Here is a 25,549-nt window from a genome sequence, read left to right on the forward strand (position 1 = left end):
ATAAGTTGATGTATCCCCTGGAAGACCTCTGAGTACTCCAGGGGTACATGTACCCCTGGTTGAGAATCACTGGTCTAAGGCACCATTGCTAGACAGGGTATCACACTGATCCTTGTCTGTCCCACACTGGTTCATCTCTGTATAAGGCAGACTGCTTGTCACATTTTTGCAGGGTGATGAACATCTGGTCTTTGGACATGAGCATTTGATTAGCTGAAGGATTGATTCAGGAACATAAGGTATTTCACATATAATTGATGTGATCTGTCCATCCTCTAAGTCCCATCCGTGCCCAATAGAGGAGGGTAGTTTTGGATTACTCGGTCATTCCAGAGCCATTCCATTGCTTGATAATTCCCCCCACTCTCCCCCCCGTTGATATCAGGTATCAATACGTATCTTGTTGGTGGCAATTTGTCTCAATTTGTCTGTTTCTTGGAAAAATATCTGCCAGCATAGCTCTGCAAGTGTCATAAGGTTGGTCTTGAAATGATAAACACAGCATATGAACTCCACCAGGGGGCTTATGATCTCAATAGTCCATTGTCTCAGGGCTTGGCTACACTTGCACTTTAAACGCAATAAAGCTGCTCAGAGCGTTCTACCTTACTCCCTGTCCACGCTGGCAAGGCACGTAGAGCGCTCTGACTCCCTGGCTAGAGCACTCCTGGTATTCCACCTTGGCGAGAGGGATGACATCTGTTGCATATTGGCTGAGACACCCCAGCGTCAGTGTGAATGAGGAGTTAAGTTACTGCACTCTGATTGATCGCAGGAAACATCCCATAATCCCCTTAAGCCAAGTGGTCACTCTTCCCTTTGTTGTGAAATCGCTACAGGAATGTGCAAAAAGAAAAGGAGTACTTGTGGCACCTTAGAGACTAACAAATTTACAGGAATGTGAAAGTGCTGTTTCAGACAGCAGCTGCTTATCTGATTGGACAGACATTTACTGTTTGCTTTGAGTGAGTGAGAGGCGGGAGGGTCTGGGGGTCTGAATTTACAAGACAGCATGCTGACACACTCACTCTCTCTCTCCCCCCACATACACACAACACACTCCATCCCACTCCCTCATTTGAAAAACATGTTGCAGCCACTTGAACGCTGGGATAGCTGCCCATAATGTACCACTCCCAATGCCTCCGCAAGTGCTGCAAATGTGGCCACGCCAGTGCACTTGAAGTTGTCCATGTGGACAGACTGCGGTGCTTTCCCTAGTGTGCTCTCTGAAGGCTGGTTTAACCCAAAGCACTCTACAGCTGCAAATGTAGCCATAGCCTCAGCTGTTCTGAGCAACTTCAGAATGAGTATTCTGGGTGAATGAGTATTTATTCAGGCGGAATAAATGCCTTCCAGTAAGATAATTTGGACTTTCCAGCCAACCTTCCAGTAATGTCACATCCTGAATGGTTGTGGAAACCTGGCAGGGCAGCAGCTTTTAATGGCCCAAGTGATAGGCACACATCTCTGAGGGATATACAGCGATTCAGTTCTCCCAGGAGCAGGCATAGGAAACAGAATCTTGCAGAAGTCTTGGGTCGCGGCTCTCAGAGAGCACTAGCATCTGTGTCTTGCGTAAATATCCAGGGTTTAGTAGCACCTCCCTCTGGCATTGATGGCATACAAGATAATTTTAGTGTCAGCCTCCTCAAGGGAACCATGAAGAACCGCCACTGAACAGTACAAGGCAGCAGCTTCATTACACCATGCAATGACAAAATTCTTTGAGTAATTCTTCACATGCTGTAGTATTTTTCCTGCAAGGTATGCAGTGAGCTTGTCCTTCGTGCAAGTATGAGACAGTAGCTTCTTCATTGTGACACTGGAGATGTTGACAGAGTCAATGATTTTATACTGGACCAGTGCAATATTGTGGAGTCTCTTACCTTTCGATCATTGACTTGCCCACAGAATTGCACCTCTCCAGACTACATAATTCTGATGTTCAGTTCTTAGGATGGGAGAGAGGGTGTGTAGGAGGTATATAGGGTTTCCAGGTGTCCGGTTTTTGATTGGAACACCCAGGCGGTACTGTCTGGGCCACTAAAAGCCTGGTTGGTGGCGCAGCGGGGCTAAGGCAGGCTCCTTACCCAGCTCTGCGTGGCTCCTGGAAGCAGCAGCATATCTCTCCAGCTCCTAGACATGGGGCAGCCGAGGAGCTCCACGTGCTGCCCCCGTCCTGAGCGCCAGCTCCGCAGCTCTCATTGGTCAGGAATTGAGATGTGGGGGCGGTGCCTGTGGGCGAGGGCAGCGCACAGAGTCCCCTGGCTACTCCTGTGCATAGGAGGCGGAGGGACATGCCAGCCGCTTCCCGGGAACCACCTCAGGTAAGTGCCGTCCGGAGCTTGCACCCCAGCCCTTAACCCCCTCTTGCACCAAACTCCCTTACAGAACCCACACCCCAACCCCCTGCCCCAGCCCCCTTCCTCACCCAAACTCCCTCCCAGAGCCCACACTCCGCACTCCCTCCCACACTCCGAACCCCTCGGCCCCAGCCCAGGAGCCCCCTTCTGCTCATTTCCAGCCCCACACCAAAGCCCACACCTCCAGCTGAAGCCCTCACACCCTCCTTTACCCCAACCCCTGTCCCAGCCTGGAGCCCCTTCCCACACTCCGGAGCCCTCATTTTCGGTCCCACCCTGGAGCCTGCACCTCCTTGCACACCCCAAGCCTTGCCCCAGCCCGCTGAAAATGAGCGGGGGGAGGGGAGTGCGAGCAATGGAGGGAGTGGGGATGGAGTGAGTGTGGGGGAAGGGGTGGGGCGAGGGAAGGGTGTTCAGTTTTCTGCCATCAGAAAGTTGGCAATCCTAGGTGTTCAGGCACCAACAATGCTGCCTAATGGTTTGGCGGAGTGTTGGCAGGCATCTTCATGTTGAAAGCACAGTCTGTTCCTTCAGTGCCCCTGGCACAATGGTTTCCAATCCTTCCCTTTAGCACAGAGACCTGGTTGGGGCTGGGCACTTGAACACTCAAGGCCTTTCCAGCAGGTGTCTCACCAAGATGAAGACTCCTGGGGGAGTAATGCCCTTTCCACTGGGTTCCAGTCCAGGGCCTACTGCTAGGCAGCTACACTTGACATTTTGGGGTGCTAAACCGTTGCTCTTCCCTGGACCACTTCCTATCCCAGTCCCCTTTTGCTTCCTGGAGTAACTCCCTCTAAGTCTCTGGCCTGCAATCCCAGTTGTCTGCCTCTCCTCCATGGGTTTGCCCAGATCTGTGTTGCCTGATCCCAGGCAATGAGCTCCTGAGTAGTAGCATTTTCCCTTCAGAGCTCAGAACAGCCCTGTGCTCCCTTCTGCTGCCTCCCTCTGTACTGCTCTGCTTCACTTTTTAAAGCCCTGGCTCCAGCTTGTACGGGCCAGACTGGGCAGGGCCGGGTGTGCCCAGAGACGTTTCTACCCCATCACAGAATGCTATCAGAGTTTATCTATACAGCGACTTTTACAGCAATTGTTCAAAAGACTAGGAAGGACTGTGGGAATTGATTCAATAGGAAATCGTGGCACCCGCTGGGAGAACATGTCTTCCTGATCCCTCTCCTGCTTTCCTTTAGTCCCCTGAAGCAGTCAGAAGTCATGTAATCGTAACCCTTAATGTTATGACTTGGTGGGTTATAGGTTAATGTGCTCACATATAAAGTCAAAGGCAGAGCCAGGAATATAAACCCACCTCCCTTGATTTGCAGTCTGCTCTCCTAACCACTGGACCCTTCTCCCTACTGAGTGTGTCTTGGAGACTTAGAGAGGTATATGTGTTGATTGCCAGGAATGGATTATTTAACAAGATTGGGGAGCTGGATAAAGTTTGTTCCTGTGACTTGGGGCATTTGAGCAGGACTGGGATATTACTGAAGCTAATCCTTTGGAAATGGCTAATCTCTCTTGCAGGGTGCTGATGGTAGAGATTAACGAAGAGCTGGATAAAAAAGAAGTGGGTTCTCTCATTTTCCTGCTCAAGGATTACGTGCCACGTATGAAAATGGCAAAAGAGAAGGTAATGCCTACTTTTTGTTTCCATATTGAATTATCTTTTTTGCTCTAAAATGGAAGGGGTAGGTGAATGAGAAACTAAAGGAAAAGGCAAGTTACCAAAATAACTTGTGAAACCCCAAGGGAGAGAAAAAAGATGCATAGAAACAGTGGAAAAGAGAAGCAGAAATAAGGAATTATGCGAGGGACGATAATGCATTAAAATCAAATAGGATGGAACAGGAACTAAGATCTAGAGAGATGAGGAGAGGGAAATATGAAGAGTGCTACACTTAGTGGGACTAGTTGCTGGAAGAAACTCAGAAATAAAGCCTCTCACCTTAAAAGTTCTGCCATTTGAAAGTATGTGGGATCCAATCCCTCTCTCTCGCAGAGAAAAATATGAATGTAACCATGATTATGGGGATAATGTCCCTTCGTATTTGTCCCCTAGATCACATGTTAAACAAACTGTTTTATTTTACCAAAGCAGCTCTTCTTCCATTTGAATCCTGATTGTGTCTCTCTGGATGTTCTGAGTCAGAGGGAAGCAGTAATTGGGAGATAATTAATCTGTCCTCACAGAGCACAAGTTTAAGAAATTTGGTTTTTTGTCACTGAGGTTTTTCTTGCAGAGAAAAGAGTGGGTGGGGGAAAAAATGCAGATTTCCCAAGGCTTTCATACTCTGTGGCATGTGAGGCAAGGTTCTGTCTGGCTGACTGAGCAGTGGGGAGAAAATGAAAACTGTTTCCTCAAACACTATGATGTGTCTTTGCAACAGTATCACACTCTAACTTCCAGATAATAAATTGGCATGACACCAAGAACCCTTGCACGTTCCAGACTGGCAGCTGTGTGAATACTTAGGAGGACTTGCATTCGTAGTCTCTGAAGAATTAAAGGAGAGCCTGCATTATGCCCTGTTTTGTTTTGTTGGGCTACTGAGGCTAGACTTGCTCTTCCCAGAGTTTCTGGTAGGGAACAAATTGCTGGCCTTCCAGTTTGTAATGCTTTCTGTTGCTGTCCTAGAGTTTCCTGGGTATTGTCAGTGATCTAGAGAAACTAAATCTGGTGGCTCCTAATCAGTTGGATTTGATAGAAGACTGTTTGCAGAACATTCATAGGATAGACCTGAAAAAGAAGATCCAGCGGTACAAATGTGAAGGTAAGACGCATGTCTTTCACCTCAGTACTGAACAGGGATCATTCAGTCCTCCTAAGAATGGGACATGCTTGGTGATGAAGACACTGGATTACATTTTCAAGGAACTACAGTGTAAAAAAATGCTTAGATAAATCACAATACCAAGGACGTTCAGAGTGGGGAATATAACTTTGCCCTTCACCTGCTTCATATTGGAATACATGCTGCCATTTTGAAGAACTTTGCAATATGTAGGTACAGTACTATGCCCTTAGGATGGTGATTCAGCTGTGACTGAAAAATTGACTGATTGTCTCATTATTAATGATTATTAATTTGTATTGCATTAGTGTCTAGAAGCCCCCAGTTAAGGACCAGGACCCCATTGTACTGGGCACTGTCGAAACACATACTCAGCTTGGGGAGAAGGCTCTGCTTTAATAACCACAGCTAATTTAATCTCTGCATATTTCTGTTCAATTTTCAGCTCTGTCCAACAGTGGTTCTCAGCCAATGTATATAAATGCACTTCAGGCATCTCTCCCTAACCTGACTCTCATTGACCCTCCCTACAGTTCAGGGGTAAGTATGCAACAGATTGGCCAGATTCATGGTTTGTCTGTAAAGGCTGTCAGGAGCAAGAAGAAATTGACCTTCCAAGAAGTTGGGGGATAGATTAAACTAATTCAGGGTACTTGGTACTACTAGTAACTGGAATATAATGCATTGCTCAATTTATTTGTCTAGTCCCTTTTACCTGCTGCTTTTTTGGTCCTGATCTAGCACTTGTAACTCAGATAAAACTTCCATTGAAGCTACGTGGGGGTGGTTTTTTCCTGAGTTACTAGGACAAGATCAAGCTCTTTATCCTTGTGTATGGCTGTGGTACATCATGGAAAACCTATGGAAAAATACTTTTCCCACTGACTGTTAGAAGCTGAAGGTTTTGGTTTATGTTTTTGGGAAAGGTAACTTTCCTTAGATATCCCATAAAGTCTATGTTTTGATCAATGATCTTGACTGAATATATGACAAATCCATTTGAGATTATTAGGAGTTTATTCTTGTCGTATGTAATTTATCCTAGATTTGCAGCTGGGTCTTGAATATGTTGTCTGACATTGATGTCATGATAATTCCAGCTTTCTTAATATACCCTTTCCTCAGAAAGAATTCTTCAATCTTATATAGTCTGTAGATATAAATGTATGAAGTGTATCATAAATATAATACACACTGAAGTGCGTAGTACACCCACCAACACAACTTCAACAATAATGTCCCTTTCTGTTAGCAGTTTGGGAAATACACAAAACTAGTTTTCAGAGTTGTTACAGTATAGATACAGCATCCCATTCAGTTCAGTTTAACTGCCTGTTGCATGCAAAACACCTCATTGGCTCACAGTTTTCCACCTCTCTGTGGAGTTGGCTTTGTTTTGACTGAACCTTTGACCAAAGTTTGTGCCTGATGGGATAAATGTTGCTACTCCTGTTTAGTTGATAGAGCTGCTAACTATTTATAACCATCTCTTTTTGAAAAATCTTGGGTGATATTTAACAAAGTGTGATTATACATTTCTGGTTTTTAAAAAAAAAAAAAAAAGAGAGAGAGAAAATATGCCTTCTTTTTAATTTTTAGATCCAGAACGTGAACAAAGAAAGATCATTAAATGGACAACGTGCCATTCAGAGTAAGAACACACTACCTGTTCTTTCATTAACAAAAAGACCTACTGTGTACTTCCTTGTATTAAGGGACTAGCTTTCAGTGGTGCTGATTACCTGCCACTCCAATTGATTTCAGTTGAAGCTTGTAAGCACTCCATATGAGCACTATATTTTTTTAATATTTACTCATTTATTAAATTTTCCAGTGTCCTTCATTTTAAACATTCTTTAAAGCATTTGGGTGACAAACTATCTAACTTACTGAAGTGGAATCTAAGGAAGTAAAAATGACACTTTACTGTTTAAGGTAATAGAATTAATCTCCTTCAGATACCATCTATATACCAATGTGGGAGATATCATATTAAAATAGGATGTGGTACTGTATAAAGCCTGTAGACCTGAGCATTGCCCACATAACTGGTGTTTTAACTCTTGATTAGATGTGTCACATAGTTAGACCAAGGATGGGATTCAGTACAAGTACTATGTGGGAATATAGAGAGGTCAGAAAGACCTCAGGAAACATTCCTAGTGAAAAAGTTGCACACTACACTGGGAAAGGAAAGGAATGAGATCCAGTTTACTTTTTGCTGTTAATTGCATGGACTATGCTGCTCATAAAACAATATGGTTGCATATGTTAAAAATTCATGTAATCAGTGTGCCTATGTGCTGTTTTTCTTGGGTAAAGGTTTGGTTTTGATGAAAATACACAGATCATTTAATTAAGAGGTCTATTTATGTGGAAAGAGAGGGGGAGAGAACTACAGACATGGGTGTGGGGGCAATCTTACTTTCACTTTGTATTGAACAAGCAGAACAAAGTAGATTAAATTGGATTTTCAGGCAATTTTGTCTATGTATATTTTGACTTGGGATAAATGAGGAAACCACTGTATTTGTTTCTGTCTCTTTTCATTTATTTCCCATTATTTATTATTTCTATAATTTGTAGTGTTTGTAAAATAGTACAATACTTCTAAATTCCCATGGAGAGCAACGACAGAAATGAGAACTGATCCAAAACATATTTCTTATAAGAAAGCCAAGTTAGAAAAAAACAAACCAAAACCAGCTCAGCCAATTAAAGATGAGAGATCTAGGTAATTAGCTTTTTGAAACAGGTTAACCATTGTAAAACAAGACATAACTAGGGCTAACTTATTTCCCCACTTCTGGATTTCCTATATCCATCTTAGCGCGCCCAGAAAAGCAACGTGAACTCTTAAGTCTGCAATGTGATACTATCTTGGCTAATTTATTGCTTATGAAAGGTGCTGTATTGAAGCCCTGGAGACTGATATCCTCTTGTTATCCACCGAACTGGAACAATATGAGAACAGTAGTGCAGGCATCCCTACATTGCCAGACCCACGAGCTGCCACTCTGATGGGACCCCTGATTAGGAATGTGCAAGGGTAGCTGTGTTTCTATGTGCCTTTAATCCTTGGCATCTCTGCAGAGCCTGCCAAAAGGGGTGCCAATTAGTTGCAATAAGATGTAGGTTTTATCACGGGCACCTTAGTCCATCAAGAACTAGGCTGAGACCTCCAACAGCTTTCACATGTGGTGCTTTATGAACAGTAATAGGACACTGTTCTGCCAGCGCACAATGATTTTCGGACTAGGTTCACTTGAATTTTTTTTTTTTAAACATGTAGTATGTATTTGCTCAGATAGGAATTAACAGGGCTGAAGGAGAGAGATATTGGGTTACTTTTTTATTTAATTTTATTTTGAAAGAAACATCACTAATATCTACATACTAAAATATCACATAAATGCTGAGAATCATTATATTGTGTTCTGTAATCACAGCAGAACCAGTTCACACATCAGTACAGGAATCGGGAGCCATCTCATCTCAAGTGAAAAAAAAGGTATATATGTACTTCAGGCTCTTTTGTGACTGATTTTTTGAAGAGACATCCTCCATTTCCATGCTTGGAAAACTGCATGATTGCATATTACTTGTGCATTTTTGGCAGGAGATTACTGTATGCTTTATTGTTAGCAAGGGAATACTACTCATGGGGGAATTCTGCACAACTGCACGCATGCATATTTAATGAGCCCTGCAGATTTCTAATTGTAGAGAAAAAAGCTTTTGCCATAATTTTGCTGCAGTTCTGCCTTTTGCCCACCAGAGGGCGCTTTGGCGCTAGCCCAAAGCTGCAGCTCCCTGCCAATGAGGGGAAATGCTTAGCAGGGCTTGTCAGGCCAGGTCCCGAGACAAGGGCTATGGGGTGCTGGGGAAGGGGCTTATAAGGGCTAGTGGGGGAGGACAGACTGGGGCAGGGGCTGAATGGGAGTGGAGGCACAGGGCCACGGGGGGAGGGGTGCAGAGCTACTTAGGGACAGGGGAGTGGCTGGGTGAGGGCACAGAGACATGGGGGTGGGCAAGGGGGTGCAGAGCTACATAGGGACAGGGGAGTGGCTGGCTGAGGGCACAGAGACACTTGGGGATGGGGCAGGGGTACAGAGACACATGGGGACAAGGGCAGGTATGCCTGACTGAATGGGAGAGGCTAGGGGTTAGCCAGGGTCTGCGTGGGGGAAGCTTCCTAACAACCCCCTCCCCCCGCCAAAAAAAATAACAAACTACAAAAACCGTTCCATACTTTTCCCATCCAGACCCAACAACCCTCCAAGTTCACACCCAGGCTCCTTCCCAGCAATCTACTTCCCTCTCCCTCAGCTCCTCCGTTACCCCTGACTCTCCCAAGCCTTTGCACTGCTTCTGAGGGGTGCAGGAAATACGGTTCTGTGTTGTAGTTTTAAATGAATTATTACTCAGAGTTAGTTATTAATATGCCTAGTAAGGAATCTGTTTGTCAAAAAAACATTTCCTGAATCTTTTTTGTTGTCTGTATTGTTACAGACATACTTGCTGACAGATATTTTGAAATAAATGATCAAAAATAATTGAAACTGACGTGATGATATTATGTTATTTTGACAAATAAAATATGCAAAATTTTTAATTTTTTTGGCACAGAATTCCACCAGGAGTAGAATATCTATAGCAAAGTGGTGGTAAACTTGTTAAAGGGGAGGGATTGAGTGAACTGAACTGTAATAGATCTGTAGTTTTTCCACAAGATGACTGCTCGGTAAGGAAATACATGTTATTGTAATTAACCATGCCACTGCAGGCGTATAGAACACACAGTTAATCCACTTCCTGTTAATGTGGCAATAAAAAGTTGTCCAAGTCCCATTGTGTACAGAGAGAATTGACAGTCACTCCATCAGGGTCATTGCTGTGAATGGCCATATGATTAAGAAGATTCTTCTTAAATTAAAGATCTGTCTGCAGTAAACAGCTTTGCAATCAAACTTGCCCCAACTTTCCTAGAAAGTCTCGGTCACACTCCGCAGTTGTTTGTGGCTTATGCAACTCCGTTAAAGATAGTGAGATTGCATGGAGTGAGGGGCCAAACCAAGGTAATAGCAGTGCCAAATAAAAATCATGCACCAATGCCTTCTGAACCTTTCCCATCACAGAAGTGAAATATGTCAGTTAGAGAGACAGCTGCAGCACCTCCACATACATTTCTGCCAGCCACTTTGTGCACAGCCCACAGGGTAAGAGCGGGAGTGGGGCAGCTCTGTGTGGAAAGGGGGTTAAAAAGGAGAAGGTCTGTGCACTGGAGGAGAGAGCGCAGCAATGAAATAGATATTTGCTCTTTTGCTTTTCTAGGTGTACGATGATCAGTACAGAATGCAGAGTCGGCCTTTGGGAATATGCCTGATTATAGATTGCATTGGCAATGACACAGGTGGGTCTCAAGAACATAAAATTCTTTGCAGCTCTACTCTGCAGCATGTACAATATTGTAATGTAAGGATTATGATTGGCCAGACTACATTCCGAATGTGCAAGTATGTGTTGCAAAACAAAGGTCAGGTCTCATTGGTCATCTGGTCTAAAATATTGTTATTTGATACTATTATTTGGTGGTGGTTTGGTTTTACAGTAGTGGCTAAAGGACCCAGCTGAGATTAGCAGCACATTGCCCTCCGTGCTGTAAATACACATAGTAAGAGAATCTCTGCCCCAAAGATCTTATGCTGTAAATAGACCAAGAACAGACCAAGAGGGAGAAAAAGGGTGGAGTCTCTGGGAGGGAAAGTGACTTGCTCAAGATCTCACATCAGGGGCAGGCATAGAATGTAAGTTTCTTACTGCTTTTAAAAATAAAAGCAATAGTGCACTTCAAACAGTGTGCTTACATTGGACAACACATGTCTTGAGTAGCTGAAGGCACAGAACCTTTTATTCATAACACACCTGGGTTTCTGTTATATGTCAGCTTAGCGAAAGCTTATATCACAGTTTTAGAGGGGAAGGAACTGGTTTCTTTAATTTCCTCTTGACATTTTTGGAAGCATTTACATGTAAAGTTGAATTCCATAAGTACCCAGGTTAAAATTTGAATTTTTCAGACAGTCTTTTGAAAAGGTCCACTTGACAGACTCTTGCGTAAGCAAAAATCTCTCTAGGGCTTGAATCATGCCAGTGGAATACACGAGTGACTAAAAATAGAAAACAGAGAATGCTTGCAATCAGCACCAATTCAAGGCTAAGGGCAAGTGGAAGGAAGGGGTTTATGAGCAGCTCACTCCTGTTTCTTATTATTAATGGTCTAAGCAGACAGACCATCTTTCTATAGTGCTTACACTTCTTCACATAATATTTGGAGAATAGTAACTGCAAAACATGCAGACGTAACAGGATCCGAATCTGGCAGGCAAGTGGCATCTTAAGCTGACAGATGTAAAACAAGAAATTCTGATAGCCACCATATGGGCATTCTTGGAACTAGAAGTCATAGGTGGTGGAAATAGGAGCAGTGGTGAAGCTAGGTGGAGCGAACAGGGGCAGCGGACATAAAAAAGGGTGCCACACGCTTGTTCCCACTGGGTGGCGCTCCAGGTCCTTGGCGAAATGCTGCGGAGGACCTGGAGCGAGTGAAGGCCCCCGCCAAGCTGGAGCGCGTGAAGGCCCCTGCCGCCGAAGATCCGGGGCGCCGCTGGGTGAGCAAAAATTTAAAAAGGCACCTATAAATTAAAAAGGCGCCACTTGTGCTCAGAGGGGGAGCAGCTGCTCCACCCGCCCCCCGCCCCCCCCCCCCGGCTACACTACCTGCTAGGAGTGCTGGGGATCCTGCTATGCACCCTGGCTTGAAGTGGTTTCCATCATATACGGGATTTGCAGTTTGGTTTAGCGGCTCTCAGCACCCCCACTATCCAAATTGTGCCAGCACCTGTGCTAGAAGGGACCCAAGGTCTTACCCGGGTGCAAAAGGGAGAGTGAAGGGAATTTTACTGTATATGAGTTCCCGCAGCTATAGCTTGTGTTGCATCCTTCGAGGATGCTGTGCCTTTCCACTCTTCTAAAGGGAGGCAGAAGTTGAATAGAAAAAAGGGATTGGTTCAGAGCCATGAAGGGAAAAGTCCTTGCCTACATTCCTGATGCTTGAACCACCTATGGTAAAATTAAAGAAAAGACTAGAAGGAGGGGCCTGTGTAAATGATTATGCAGCTGTGCAAGTGACCACATAATCATCTCTGTGACACACACAACATGAGCTGGTGTCCGTCTGAGTTTGAAGACAGCCTGAAACAATAGTTTTGAGAGAAGCGTGAGCTACTCATTCAATGGGATATTAATGCTGAGGCCTAATTATGTGAATTTAAATGTGAACGTTAACTATTTCACTGTTCATCCTTTTAGCAGGAAAAAGGCTAATGTATTTTTCTGGTGTTCAAGTTCGTGGCAGTATCACGGGATGACCTTGCCTTCTAAAGGGCTTGGGGCTCAGCTGCACCTGTGCCAGGCTTAGCCCACTTCCCCAGGTGGAGGGGCCAGTCAGGAAAGGGCCCGTGAGGAGGCCTAGGCTGAGCGGCTCTCCAGAGCTCTTAGGGAGAAGGCCTGGGAGAATAGCCTGCAGCGAGCCAGCGAGGAAGGCCACATGGGAGGGAATCCCGCTAGGAGGAAAACTTCAGCAGGGACAGGACTGAGAACCCTGCAGTCAGGGTATCAGCCACTAGGAAGGGAGGGGAGAAGGTCTTTATTGCATGAGCTTGGTTCATAGCCTGACTCCCCAGAGTGGAGGATTATTGGGCAAACACCCAGATGTGAGTCTGGGTAACTGGGCAAGAAAGGGAAACAGAGTTAGGGCAGGGCCTGAAGTAAGATCGTGTACGTCCTTGCTCTGGTTAAATATCTGGGCAGCTGGTTGCTCTGGTGGAGACAAAAATATTCAACCCATCATCTCCTCCACCCCCCCCCATGGGGAACGAAAGGCAAGAGAACCCTCCCCACAACCAACAGCCCCACTGACTCCTGCTGCCAGAACCTCTGGCTCTCATTCCCCTCCCAACAGCTCCCACTGCACTGTTAGCATTGGCAATACAAAAACCTGCGGCATGTGGAAAATGTGAAGGCTGCATAAACAGAACTGAATTTTAATCTCAGAATAAGGAGTATAAGGGATGGATACTCGGCAGGTGAGAGTTGTGTGTGTTCATAGTGAATGAACTAAAGGTCTGACTCCGCTACAGAATTACCACTTTGCTGCGCTGGAAGCTCCCTCCTGCAAGCCTCAGGAGTGGGGAAGCTGTGTGTGGCAGCAGGCTTGGGTTGGGATATAGCAGATGGGAGGGGTGGAGGGCTAAAGAGATCCCCCACTCCCATGTAAGGAGGTCAGTGAGGAAAAACCAGATGCACTTAAATTGGCGGCAGATGGAGGTGGAGGCAGAGGAGTGGGCTCTTAAGGTGTGGAGGAATTGAGGCTGTTTTTGGCCCTGCATGCAATCCTGCTCTTTATGGCCCAATTTAGCAAAGTACTTACTGTAATCCCACTTACTTCAGTGGAATATAGGCATGGGCTTAGCTTTAAGTGTGTGCTGAAGTGCTTTGCTGAATAGGGTGGTTTGCTGAATGGCAGGACCTACCTTCCTACAGCAAAAGTGGATGTGGGGAGAAGGGCAGAGAACTGGAGGGAGAGAAAGAATAGTTAAATGCAGAGGATAAATTTTCTATCACCTCCTTCTGGAAATGGGCTGTTAAATAGACTTGTACTTTATGCACCCACCCGTATTATGTTAATAAGATTACAAGGAGGTTTGACAGCGGCAGTGCATATGACAATGCCTACATATAGTTTAAGAAGGGTCTGATTATTCTAGAGACAATGCCTGATTGCAGAAGTCAGATGTTTTCAGGCAGAGAAGAAAAGGGTGGGAAGAACTGTTGGGGGACAGAGCTGCATCTGCCATCAGCAGCGGATGGAGTGCAACTGCCCAGGAGTTATTCTGAAAAGACTGCACCAAAGTTGGAGCAGCTGCAAATGACACAAAACACTGGCAACGCCACTTTATCATAGTTTGAATAAAATTCAAGCCCAGCCACCAATGGCTAAATTCTAAGGGATCTTGGCTTCCTTTCTCAAATCATGGTGGAAGCTGGAATCTATATTTGCAGCATTTGTCTGGCAAAACAATTCCACCTTCTCTGCTTGGATTTTTAGGTAATGATAAAGGATGTCATTAAAATAAAGTAAAAAGAAAAGGAGTACTTGTGGCACCTTAGAGACTAACAAATTTATAATAAATTTGTTAGTCTCTAAGGTGCCACAAGTACTCCTTTTCTTTTTGCGAATACAGACTAACACGGCTGCTACTCTGAAACCATTAAAATAAAGTGTTTGCCATGTCTTGGGGGGTGGGGTTTCTGCCATTGGAGTTATATGGAGCATCGGATATTGCCCCCTTAGATCTTTGCACCCCTGGCTTTTACTTTGCCCCTTGTTCAACCTCTAATGTGAAATAGCTCCATCCAAATCTCACAGCATATTTTGCAAAGACAGAATAGCATGCAATTAGAATGTCAGTTGTAATTAATTCAATAATGTGTATGTGTAGGTCGCTACCGATAAGTGTGTGTTTTTTGTGGATGGCTTCTCTCTCTCTCTCTCTCTCTCAGGAATAAACTATGTAAAAATAGACACTCAGATTGCCTGTTTGTATATGCCCTACATTGGAATAAATATATCTGATTGTTGTTAACTAAGAAACAAGGTATTTTCAGGGCTAAAAAGTATAAAACTGATTCAGTCTCTTGAATAAAAAAATCTCATGGGGCTAAACCTGATTTTTACCTGAATTGTGCATCCTCTTCAGCATTCAACCTCCTGAAGAGGTGGTGTTCCCCCTACATTGCCCTGAGAGACTGCAGCTTCTTGTTAATCGCTCAGATTGGGTTGCTGCTTTTCCCGTCTTTGAATGAAGCATCCTGGCAGAACATACAACTGTTAATGCCTGTCAGCTTTTCTGAACAATAGATTTAACTGGCTGCAAAAATTACTTCCATTTTTCCCCACTAGTTTTTAAAATGGAAATATCTTAACGTGTAAAACATTATTCTTTCCCTACTTAAAAAACAAACAAAAAACCAGCAACAAAAAAACCCCACACAACCCTGGGAAAGTCTTTTGCATTATTTCACATAATCAATCCATTTCAGAAAATGAAAAGAATATTACTGTCCCTGTTTCTCCGCTCTTCCTAGTGAGTGAGCTTGCAGAGCTGCTCCTTTAGCTCAGTAGGTAGAGCAGGATGGCCAGCCTGTGGCTCCGGAGCCACATGCAACTCTTCAGAAGTTAATATGCGGATCCTGGTATAGATGCTGACTCCGGGGCTGGAGCTACAGGCGCCAACTTTCCAGTGAGCCAGGGGTGCTCACTGCTCAACCCCTGGCTCTGCCACAGGCCCTGCCCTCCCCCCCCGAACCTCCCATGCCCTCACTCTTCCCCCCCCGCCCCGAACCTCCTGCACGCCACAAAACAGCTGATTGTGAGGTGTGGGGAGGAAGGGGGAGGCGCTGATCCACAGGGCTGCTGGTAGGTGAGAGCGCTGGGAGCGGGTCGGGGGGACTGACGGTGGGGGCTGCTGACATATTACTGTGGCTCCTTGGCAATGTACATTGGTAAATTCTGGCTCCTTCTCAGGCTCAGGTTGGCCACCCCTGAGGTAGAGCCTTACGTTTTTGGTGTCGTAAGTTCTGGTCTCCATGCCAACTCCGTGTGGTTTGCTGAGGATAATAGCATGTACGGCTATTGTTGGCTACAAGTTATGTTACAAGTAGCTCAACCCCCTTTTCTTTTGCCAATTTGGGACTTCTAAATTTCTGGGGGCAAAAAACAATCTGACTTTGTGTCTGTAAAGTGCCACACACACCTGTAGCCCTCATAAATAATAATAGAAAATATTTTAGAAAATGTGTCTGGGGAATGTGGTTAAGAGAGAAAACATGGAGGTACAATTCTAAGTAATTGTGGTAGTTAATGGTTCAGTAAACATTAAAAGTTGCTTGTGGTTTCAATCTCCAAGATCTGATTGTCTAACATTAGCCAGTGATTCAAAAATAGTTCTTCAGAGCATAAAATGCTCTCTTGAGTATTGTTCAAATAGACAGCAGAGTTAAAATCTGATGTCCTCCATGTCCTGCAGTTAACTTTTGGCATAATTATGAGCTTTCATTTGCGGTGTTCTGCCTTTTGTTGATGAGAATGGTATGTCAGTTGTCTCTTTCTAGAAATCTTTCTTCACCAGGTTTGTGTGATTTGGTTCAGACTCCACTGTCCATTCTTCCTTTAGAATTGCCTGGATGAATTAATGCTATGTCTCATTCCAGCAGCTGAGCTCTGTACCTTGCCTTAGCACCTCTTCTTAGTTCTGTCGTAATAGCCACTTTGAGTAAATTTTCAAAGTTACAGATGGGAAAACCTGTTATACTATCCAGCTCAGCTCCCTGCCAGTACAATTGTGCTCTCCATAGTATGTTTTCTATCATTCTGTCTAGCCTAATTTTAAAAGTCCTAAGCCACTTCTTTTGGGACACTGGGCCTGATCCAGAGCCCACTGCAGTCACAGTTTAATGCATCTCACATTTATGAAATACCTATTGTGACAGATATGGCAATTTCCTGCAATATCCTTGAAAAACCTTGTTGAATTAAGCTTAAGTATCACTGGAGTCAGTTGTATTAAATGCAAAGTTTATGTGGGCCAGGATTGTGTGTGACCTCTCTAGGGCGGGAAGACATGACGTGTGGCCTGGGAATGTAGTTCAAAGGACTGTATTAAAAAAGTGCCAAACAAGAATGGACTTTTGGGACAATAAGTGTGAAATAGATTTCATGGGGAATACCTACAGGGAAGTTCATGCAACTTCTCCACCTCCAGTTATACAAAACCCCAGCCTTCTGAAGTTACACCCTGATGAGTGGGTCATTGTCTGCTGATTACCTGCTCCCAGAGACTGGATATCAAAGGCCTTACCTATATAAAAAAATGACTGAATTGCCTAGCCTGTGTTCTGGTTCTGAATCTGAGACAGCTAAGAACTTACAAACATGGGGAAAATCCAGTTGTGGGTTTTGAAGGTCTGACACCTACCGGAGCCCAAGATTGGAATTGAGGTGACCTCTGGTAACCTTCCCAGCATGTGTGCGGGTTCTTTTATTGTTTTTTAATGTGTTTTTCTCTGTAATGCTTTCACCTTAAGAATAAATCTTCTTACTTAGGAAGGACTGTATGGTAATTTGTAACTGGGGATGATACATTGGTCATAGCCTCTGGAGAGAAAGCAAAGTGCAGATGCTGACCTTTTAGGCAATCTGGCTTGCTGGGGATATCACACTGTAGGCTGACAACTGTGCAGCCTCAAGAGAGAGTGAGACAGGTCTCTGCCCAGAAAGGTGATGGCTGAGGAGCTGGGAGCCTAAAGCAGGTGCCCTTGGTGAAGGAATACAAGTGCACTTATCCTGAAACTGTGACATCTCCCTCATATTCAAGGTAGTATGTAGACATCGTCATGTGTGTAATCCATTGTGACACTGATATCACTGCAAAGACTCTAGATTTTGGCTGAATTTCTTTAGTGAAACAAACCGCTTGTTTTTTCCAGTAGTGAAACACCATGATATTAAGAGCCTTTCAACATGGCTGATATTCACTGAGCCGTGAAATACGTTCACTTTAACAAATTCTTTCTTCTTTTTCCAGATATACTGGAGGACACCTTTAAAGCTCTAGGCTTTGAAGTTCACTGTTACCGGTATTTAAGTGTGGAAGCCATGAACCAGACATTCCATGAAGTTGCAAGGTTGCAAAAGCACAGAGACTATGACAGCTTTATTTGCGTATTGGTCAGCCGGGGGAGCCCTCAGAGCATCTTCTGCACAGACCAGACATTTCCTGGGTACCCCTTGGATCGGGTGAAGAATTTTTTTACTGGAGACTCATGTCCTGAACTCCTAGGGAAACCAAAGCTCTTCTTTATTCAAAGCTACATTGTGCCAACAGATCAGCAAGAACCCACCAGTCTGCTGGAGGTGGATGGGAATGAACAGAAAATCACTGCCAATACCAGAAGACCTTGGAACTGTAGTATTCCCCCAGTAGCAGATATCTTTTGGAGTCAATGCAAGGTGGATGTGTCTGTGCTAGAAAGGTCACCCAACTCCTCCTCCTCTTATCTATGCTGTCTGGCTCAGCTCCTGCGCAATCCTCATAAAAGGTAAAAAAAAAAAAAAAAAAAAAAAACCCCTTTTCATTCAACTTATTGCCCCACAGCAAGAGAGTTGAGGTTTCATCCTGCTTAGTACTATGGAGCACCTTGGTGATGTGAGAGACAATAGAGGAAGATGGTACCCAGGCCTGGAGGGGTAGTCTAGGTGGGCCCAGACCTACAGGGTGCAGGCCAGGTACTCTAGAAATGGGGTGGAACTTCTAATTCTGGAGCGGAGTGTAAAGGTAATCCAGAGCTGGGGGTTGCAAGGTTACTTCCAGCACGCGAGAAGAAGGTCCAGTCCTGGAGAGGATACGTGAACAGTCAGGATTCCCTTGCTGCTCTCCCACCCCCCAACAGACATCCCCAACAGGCTATTGTCCAAACTGAGAGTTGTCTTTAAATAACAGAGTCCTTAAGCAGGACTGTACTTAGAACTATAAACATTTAGCCAGAGCTGCTTGCTGGTGTGTTGTTGTTGTGTTTTTTTTTTTAAATTTCCCTGCAGGACCTCTTGACCTTCTCTCTAGTTCAATTTTCCTCAGAGAGCCATTTATTACTCTGAGTTGAAGCTAAGCTAAAGAGGTCCCACCTGGTCTGGCAGCCAAGTTCAGTGTGAGTCAGCAGAACAGCTCTGCACCTCCCCACAGGGTCCTAAAATCTAAAACTTGGTCATAAGATGTCAGGAATGGAAGGAGTTCATGCACTCGAAGATTTTAGGACCTTCTTCTCCCGTGCTAGTAAGATTGTAGTATAAGAGATCCTGTCTGGTAATGCATATATAACCTCAAGTTTGTGATCTCTACCTCTGGTATTAAAGACAGAGATTAGAAACATTCCTCTCGCTGAGCCTGGAGCTGCTTGTCCTTTGGTGCCTTCTTAAGTTAAAAAGGATATCTCCTCCATTCACTTGTGAGAACTTTGTTTCTCTCTTTGCAGAAAACTCCCCCTATTGGATATCCATATTGAGCTGAACAGCAGAGTGTATGATTACAACAGGACCTTGGATCCACAGCAACAATACACCCTCCTGCTACAACACACCTTGAGGAAAAAACTCTTTTTTCCCCCCTGTTAAAAGCTAATGGAAATCGCATGGGACACAATGTTAAGACGCAGATACCCATTTGGGCTTTTTCTTCAATTGTCATTGTTCCATGCATTTCTGAAGTGCCTGAGTTGCACCAGAAGCCCACAAGAAGTTAGTACAGCTCACAGAGCACTGGTGTGTTATGCTCCCACTTAACAGACAGGCTCTCACATTCTGAACTAACTTCAGCTTCTCAGTGGTCCCAAGATGTAGCCCTACCTGAAGTGCTTTACAGTAATCTAATCTCTCAGTGACAAAAGCCTAGGGAAGCCTAAGGGAAGCCAGGCCTGTCTCTGAAATAAAAGGTCACACTTGCCAAACCGGGCACAGATGGATAAATGTACTCTTTGCCACAGCTGACCTTGAGTATCCAGCAGCAGCCCATGATTGGATGAGACTGCTAATCTGTGAATCTGGCTAGCAAATAACAGCCACGTTCGACCAAGCAGAGGAGTTTTTGTAGCTAGTCCCTTTCCTAGGGCTGCTTGCTCCCACCCTTCTAACGTTATTTCAGTCCCATCTAGATTGAGCCTCAGCCAGCTAGACTTAGTACATGCTCCAGTCTCAGACAGAACCAAATCACCCATTCCACTGCATCTTCAGACTCAGTCATAAGGGCAGTGTATTACAGACACTGCAACCTCTTCACATGCACAAGGTTCAGTTCTTCTGTGCCACTACATTTGTACAAGACAAAAGACCTCTGCTTAGTAATTTTATTTTTTTTTAATTGCCTTCTCCATTCCCTAAGGGAACAATAAGAGATTGGATTACCATAAATGTAACAATTCCTTTCCCTTCCACTATCTACAAGGTCCTGATCCTGTGAGCTCTGAGGCACGTGAGTGTGCATGTGAGTACTTTTGGTTGATCCTCGGTCTTTTTGCAGGATTGGGGCCTGGATGAGTCATTTTTTTAGCTTCTGTCACTGGCCTGACTGTGCTTCCATCCATGGCGTGGTCCCATCTCTTTTTCTCCCCCCCCTCCAGTCTACTTAAAGTAAGTAAACACACAAACCCTGTTGGGAACTATTTAACTTGGTACAGCTTCCTGTGTAACAAACAAACTAAGGCCTTGTCTACCCTTAGAGTTTGCTGGTATAGTTATACCAGCAAACCTTTTCCTAGAGTAGATGCAGTTGATATCAGTTATATTTGTTGCTGATATAGCTTATACTAGTTCCCCTAGTAAAATAAGCCATGGTTGCAAAAAGGACATCCACTCAAGGGCTTTTGCCAACAGCTATGCCAGCAAAATATAACATCCCTAACCGACAAAGCTATGCAGGCAAAACTTTTAAGGGTAGACCAGGCCTAAGAGAGGGCTGCCAGAGGTGAAATGCTTGGTGGCTTGGCCAATAAGTTTGTTTTAGAAGTGGCCATTCTGTTTCCCAACCCCACCACGTATTGCCTGCTGTGGGCTTGGCCGTGACTTTCAGTAACTCTCCCTTGAAGCCAGACTGCTTTAACTTTCATCCAAAAAAAGCACAAGCCTAGAAACAGCTCCTGCAGTCGAAACAGTGGAAGTTTAGCAATTAGCCCAGAGTTGGGCAAAATGTGGCTGAGGAAAGAAGACTACAGAGATGCTGTAGAGAAAAACATATTTATTTATACTAATATATAATTTTTGTGTAATAAAAATGTGTACATATATAATACATATTAATATCTTTATTTTGTATGTGTCCTAATTTTTTAAAAATTAACACTTTTTGTTTAGTTTGTGTTTTAATTTCATATTCATTCTGATTTTATGCATATTATATGTAGAGGAGGAAATGAGAGATTGTGATAGGAATAAGGGGAGTGGTTGGTAAAAGTTTGGGATGAGTGTGACTCATGCCATGTTGTCAGCCCACCGCTACCCAGAGTGGAGTCCCTCCCTGGACCCTGCCTGCCTGCGCGGCTCGGGGGCTGGACTGGGACCAGGACCAGGACAGGAGGAGTGAAACTTCCACACTTGCGGGGAGAGCTGGGCGGAGCAGGGAGATAAGAAGGGGGGGACTTAAAGTGACAGTGCGCTCACTGTTTCACACTTCCCTTACACACAGAGACTGGCTCTCATGAGTCACAGTCCCCCAATACAGATTGTGTCACACACACACACACACACTGTCCAACACACACTGGCTCTCTCTCTCACATACACACACACACACACGTATTGTTGTTATTACTGCTTGGTACTTCCTGTCAAAATGCTCGTGGTGAGCCAGGAGTGATTAGGGTCTGCAGGAAGGCTGTGGCCTCTCGCAAGATGCAGCCCCTATGTGACAGCACGAAGCCTGTCTGGAACCACTGCTGCAGCGTCTGCTGCATACAAAGCTCAGTGTGTGTCAGCTATTCTGATCACTGTCCCTTTACATTTATCAAATACAAGCAGCCCTAGAGGAGCCATTTTTGTAGCTGGCTGATTGCTGTATTTCCCTCCTTCACTGCTGTTCTTTTTAGGCTTTTTCTGTCTTCTATCGTTGATTTGCTGATACACCTCCTAACACAGAGGTGGGCAAACTATGGCCTGCAGGCCACATCCAGCCTGCGGGACTGTCCTGCCTGGCCCCTGAGCTCCCGGCCGGGCAGGTTAGTCCACGGCCCCTCTCCCGCTGTTCCCACTCCCCTGCAGCGACGCCACTGCATGGACAGCGCTCTGGCCTGCCGCTCCTGTTGGGCAGTGCAGCAGCATGGCTGGCTCCGGCCTGGTAAGGGAGGGGGTGTTGCATAATGGGCAGGGGTTCTGTGGGGAGTCAGGGAGCAGGGGACAGTTAGATGGGGCAGAGGGGGGTGGTGGTTAGGGGACGGGGAGCAGAGGGAGTTGAATAGGGGGTGGAAGCCAAGGGGGTGGTTAGGGGCAGGGGTTCTGGGAGGGGGCAGTCAGGGGTCAAGGAGCGGGGAGTTGGATGGGTCGGGGGTTCTGAGGGGGCCGCGAAGTGGGAGGGGGTGGATAGGGGGCAGGGGCCAGACTGTTTGGGGAGGCACAGCCTTCCTTAGCCGGCCCTCTATCAAGTTGCACAACCCCGATGTGGCCCTGAGGCCAAAAAGTTTGCCCACCCCTGTCCTAACATTAGGGCTCTTTCCAAGACTGTCTTTCTCTGGCGCTGTATTAATTAGTGGATCAGCCATGGATCCTGTGCTTTTTTTGTGAGCTATATGTTAATCTCTCTATAGCCTTGTAATGCGCTGTTGAATAGTAAGTTCTAGTTGTATGTATTTTGTCAGTTTGTTTTTTTATGTCTAACTTTGAATAAATTAATATTTCAAAATTAATGTCCTTCAATAACTTGATGTGTAGAAAATGAAACATTATAATAGACAGGAGCAATTTAAATCAAGGTGATTTAAATGTATTGTTTTTTTTTTTAATCAATTTGAAAACGTGTGCTATTGCAATTTCAGATCATAATTTAGTTTATTATACGTCCTACATTCTGGGTTTTTTTTTAAATACCGCTATTGATAGAGTCTCTTGTTTGAAATTTACAAAACTGCCATAGGCCTAACCACAAAAAAAAAAAAGAAAAGAAAAAGGCCCTGCTCTTGCAAACAATCAGTTACACAACTTTATTTACATGAGTAGTCCCACTGACATCAGTGGAAGTATTCATGTGATTAAAGTTAAACAAGACTTGAAATAGATTAACAAAGTGATTGACCTTTTTTATATATACACACAAGGCTAACAGATTCAAAAATAAGAATCCAAAGTTGGGCTCCTGAATCCATATTTATGTACCCAAGAATGGGATTTTCACAGTCACCTACACAATTTAGGACCAAAAGTCTGCTTTACTTCAGGCTGCAAACCATGATAGAAGAGCATAGCACTGTCAAAATGTAAATATAGCCTGGGCTATTTGCTTATCAATGTTGTGTCTGAGTAAGGATGTTAATGAGGCCCTGAACTTGTCTTTTTCAGCATGGACAGATATTATAAATGAAAAACTTCTTAATAGAAAGATCTCTGTAAAATCTGAACTCCTACTAACAGGAAATGAATTAAAGAAATAAGCACAAAACATCCACTTTGGCAATCGAAGACTATAAAATAGGAAGGAAGTAAAGAACTAACAACGTAAATAAAAAAAAAATCTGAATTAAATGTTAAAACTTGATTTAAATAAATATATTTACATTTTAAACATTGGATTTTGTAGTTTTAAAAAAGCACAAATGACTTATCCACCCGGCTACATAGTAACCCCAGTTCTTTCCTTGCTTACAGGAATGCAACTTCCATCAGTTTCACTGAACCAAATCCCTGCTCTCCCCTCACGTATAATTCCCAGTGGAGTTACACCAAGGATAGGAGCCTTATGGTGTGCAGAGTGAGGGGTCACTAATACCGGCCCACCAGAACCCCTGGCGAGTCTCTTTTCTCTGCAACAGTGAGGGCTACAAAGTGGTTTTTTTTTGTTTTGTGTTTTTTTTTTTTTAAATGGAATCTAGAGTCTCTCAAAATTACATGATTCCAGCAGTTGGGGCTTCAAGAAAAAGACCAATCATCAGGAGGCTTATGATCAGATTGTGAGAGTTGGCAAGACAGATGTCACCTGTATTCAGTGTTTTCCTCAGGAATTGAAATTAGGGGAGGGTGTTTGAATTTAGAGTGGAGTGAGGGACAAGGGGTGAGACTGTGCAGGTGAAGGTGAGCTGTATGGCACTATAGTAAAAACTGAAAAATGTTTCACAACCATTTTATTAGATTTAACTCCGTGTTTTAAAATCACACAAATTAAAGTTGGCTCTCAAGCCTACTATGAAGCACTACATCTACATCCTTCTTGGTTTCTTGTAATTTTTCACAACTCTGTTAGTGAACTTCTCAAATGCAGTGTGTTCATTTTTAGTGGCTTCTCATGTGTCCAGTACTTCCAGTCCTTCATGATATGTTCATGATCAGGCAGAAAGCAACTTCCTTCAGAACACAAAATTCTATTCAATGAGGAAAAAGAATGCTCAACTGTAGCTTTTTACTGGGAGTAGCAAGAGGTGTACATAAGAATGGCCATACTGGGTCAGACCAAAGGTCCATCTAGCTCAGTATCCTGTCTTCCAACAGAGGCTAATGTCAGGTACTTCAGAGGGAATGAACAGAACAGACAATCATCAAGTGATCCATTCTCTGTCGCCCATTTCCAGCTTCTGGAAAATAGAAGCTAGGGACACCATACCTGCCTATCCTGGCTAATAGCCATTGATGGACCTATCCTCCATGAACTTAACTTTTCTTTGTTCTTTTTTGAACCCTGTAATAGTCTTGGCCTTCACAGCATCCTTTGGCAAGGAGTTCTTCAGGTTGGCTGTGTGTTGTGTGAAAAAATACTTCCTTTTGTTTGTTTTAAACCTGCCATCTATTAATTTAATTTAGTGACCCCTAGTTCTTGTGTTAGGAGAAGGAGTAAATAACACTTCCTTATTTACTTTCTCCACACCAGTCATGATTTTATAGACTTCTATCATCTCTCCCCTTAGTCGTCTCTTTTCCAAGCTGAAAAGTCCCAGTCTTATTAATCTCTCCTTGTACGGAAGCCGTTCCATACCCTAATAATTTTTGTTGCCCTTTTCTGAACCTTTTTGAATTCCAATATATCTTTATTGAATTCCTACTTCTTTCCTCCCAGGAAACAGCACAAAGTTTGGGTCAAACCACTAGAGACGATAAAGAAGAAGTGAAAGTCAAATCTTCATTCGTTCGTTGAATGACATTCCAATCTGTGTTCAAATTCTCTGTTCTGTCCTGATCACATGGCAGCCCCTTTGCTAGCAGTGTCTCATTCCACTCAACAGTTGACGTTTTATAAGACTGGCATCTGTAAAAGCTATGCAGAGGTTGAGTAGAATCCAGAAGTCGCTGTTGTAGATCTGTAAGAATAGAGTCTGTATACTTTTTCAACTGGCTTAACAAACACTTCTTGTCCTTTTCACTTAAGGATTCAATATAAGAACCTTCATTAATCAACTTCTGGAGTGAAGTTTTTGCTTCTTCCAGTATGATTGATCCAAGTGTCGCTTCTATTTCTGGACAAAGATCTACTACTGTTGTAGCAGATGCTTGGATGGCATTGTTTAATGACCCAAATGGTTTCATCAGCT

General features: G+C 44.1%; 1 protein-coding gene across 6 annotated transcripts in view; it reads left to right on the plus strand.

Moving 5' to 3' along the window:
- CFLAR (CASP8 and FADD like apoptosis regulator) overlaps positions 1-23,044 on the plus strand; it is a 36,876-nt gene extending 13,832 nt beyond the window's left edge. For 5 of the 6 annotated variants that reach the window (XM_038421629.2, XM_038421631.2, XM_038421625.2 and 2 more), the window contains 8 exons: positions 3,891-3,996; positions 5,002-5,137; positions 5,604-5,698; positions 6,758-6,809; positions 8,608-8,669; positions 10,493-10,571; positions 17,866-18,379; positions 19,310-23,044. In XM_038421629.2, coding sequence (XP_038277557.1) covers positions 3,891-3,996; positions 5,002-5,137; positions 5,604-5,698; positions 6,758-6,809; positions 8,608-8,669; positions 10,493-10,571; positions 17,866-18,379; positions 19,310-19,448 — 1,183 coding nt within the window. In that variant the 3' untranslated portion in view covers positions 19,449-23,044. Of the gene's footprint in view, positions 1-172; positions 240-3,890; positions 3,997-5,001; positions 5,138-5,603; positions 5,699-6,757; positions 6,810-8,607; positions 8,670-10,492; positions 10,572-17,865; positions 18,380-19,309 lie in introns of all 6 variants that reach the window. The other variant, XM_038421638.2, reaches the window with a different exon arrangement.
- Positions 23,045-25,549: the final 2,505 nt, after the last annotated feature.

Source organism: Dermochelys coriacea, chromosome 11 (assembly GCF_009764565.3).
Source record: "Dermochelys coriacea isolate rDerCor1 chromosome 11, rDerCor1.pri.v4, whole genome shotgun sequence".
NCBI lineage: Eukaryota > Metazoa > Chordata > Testudines > Dermochelyidae > Dermochelys > Dermochelys coriacea.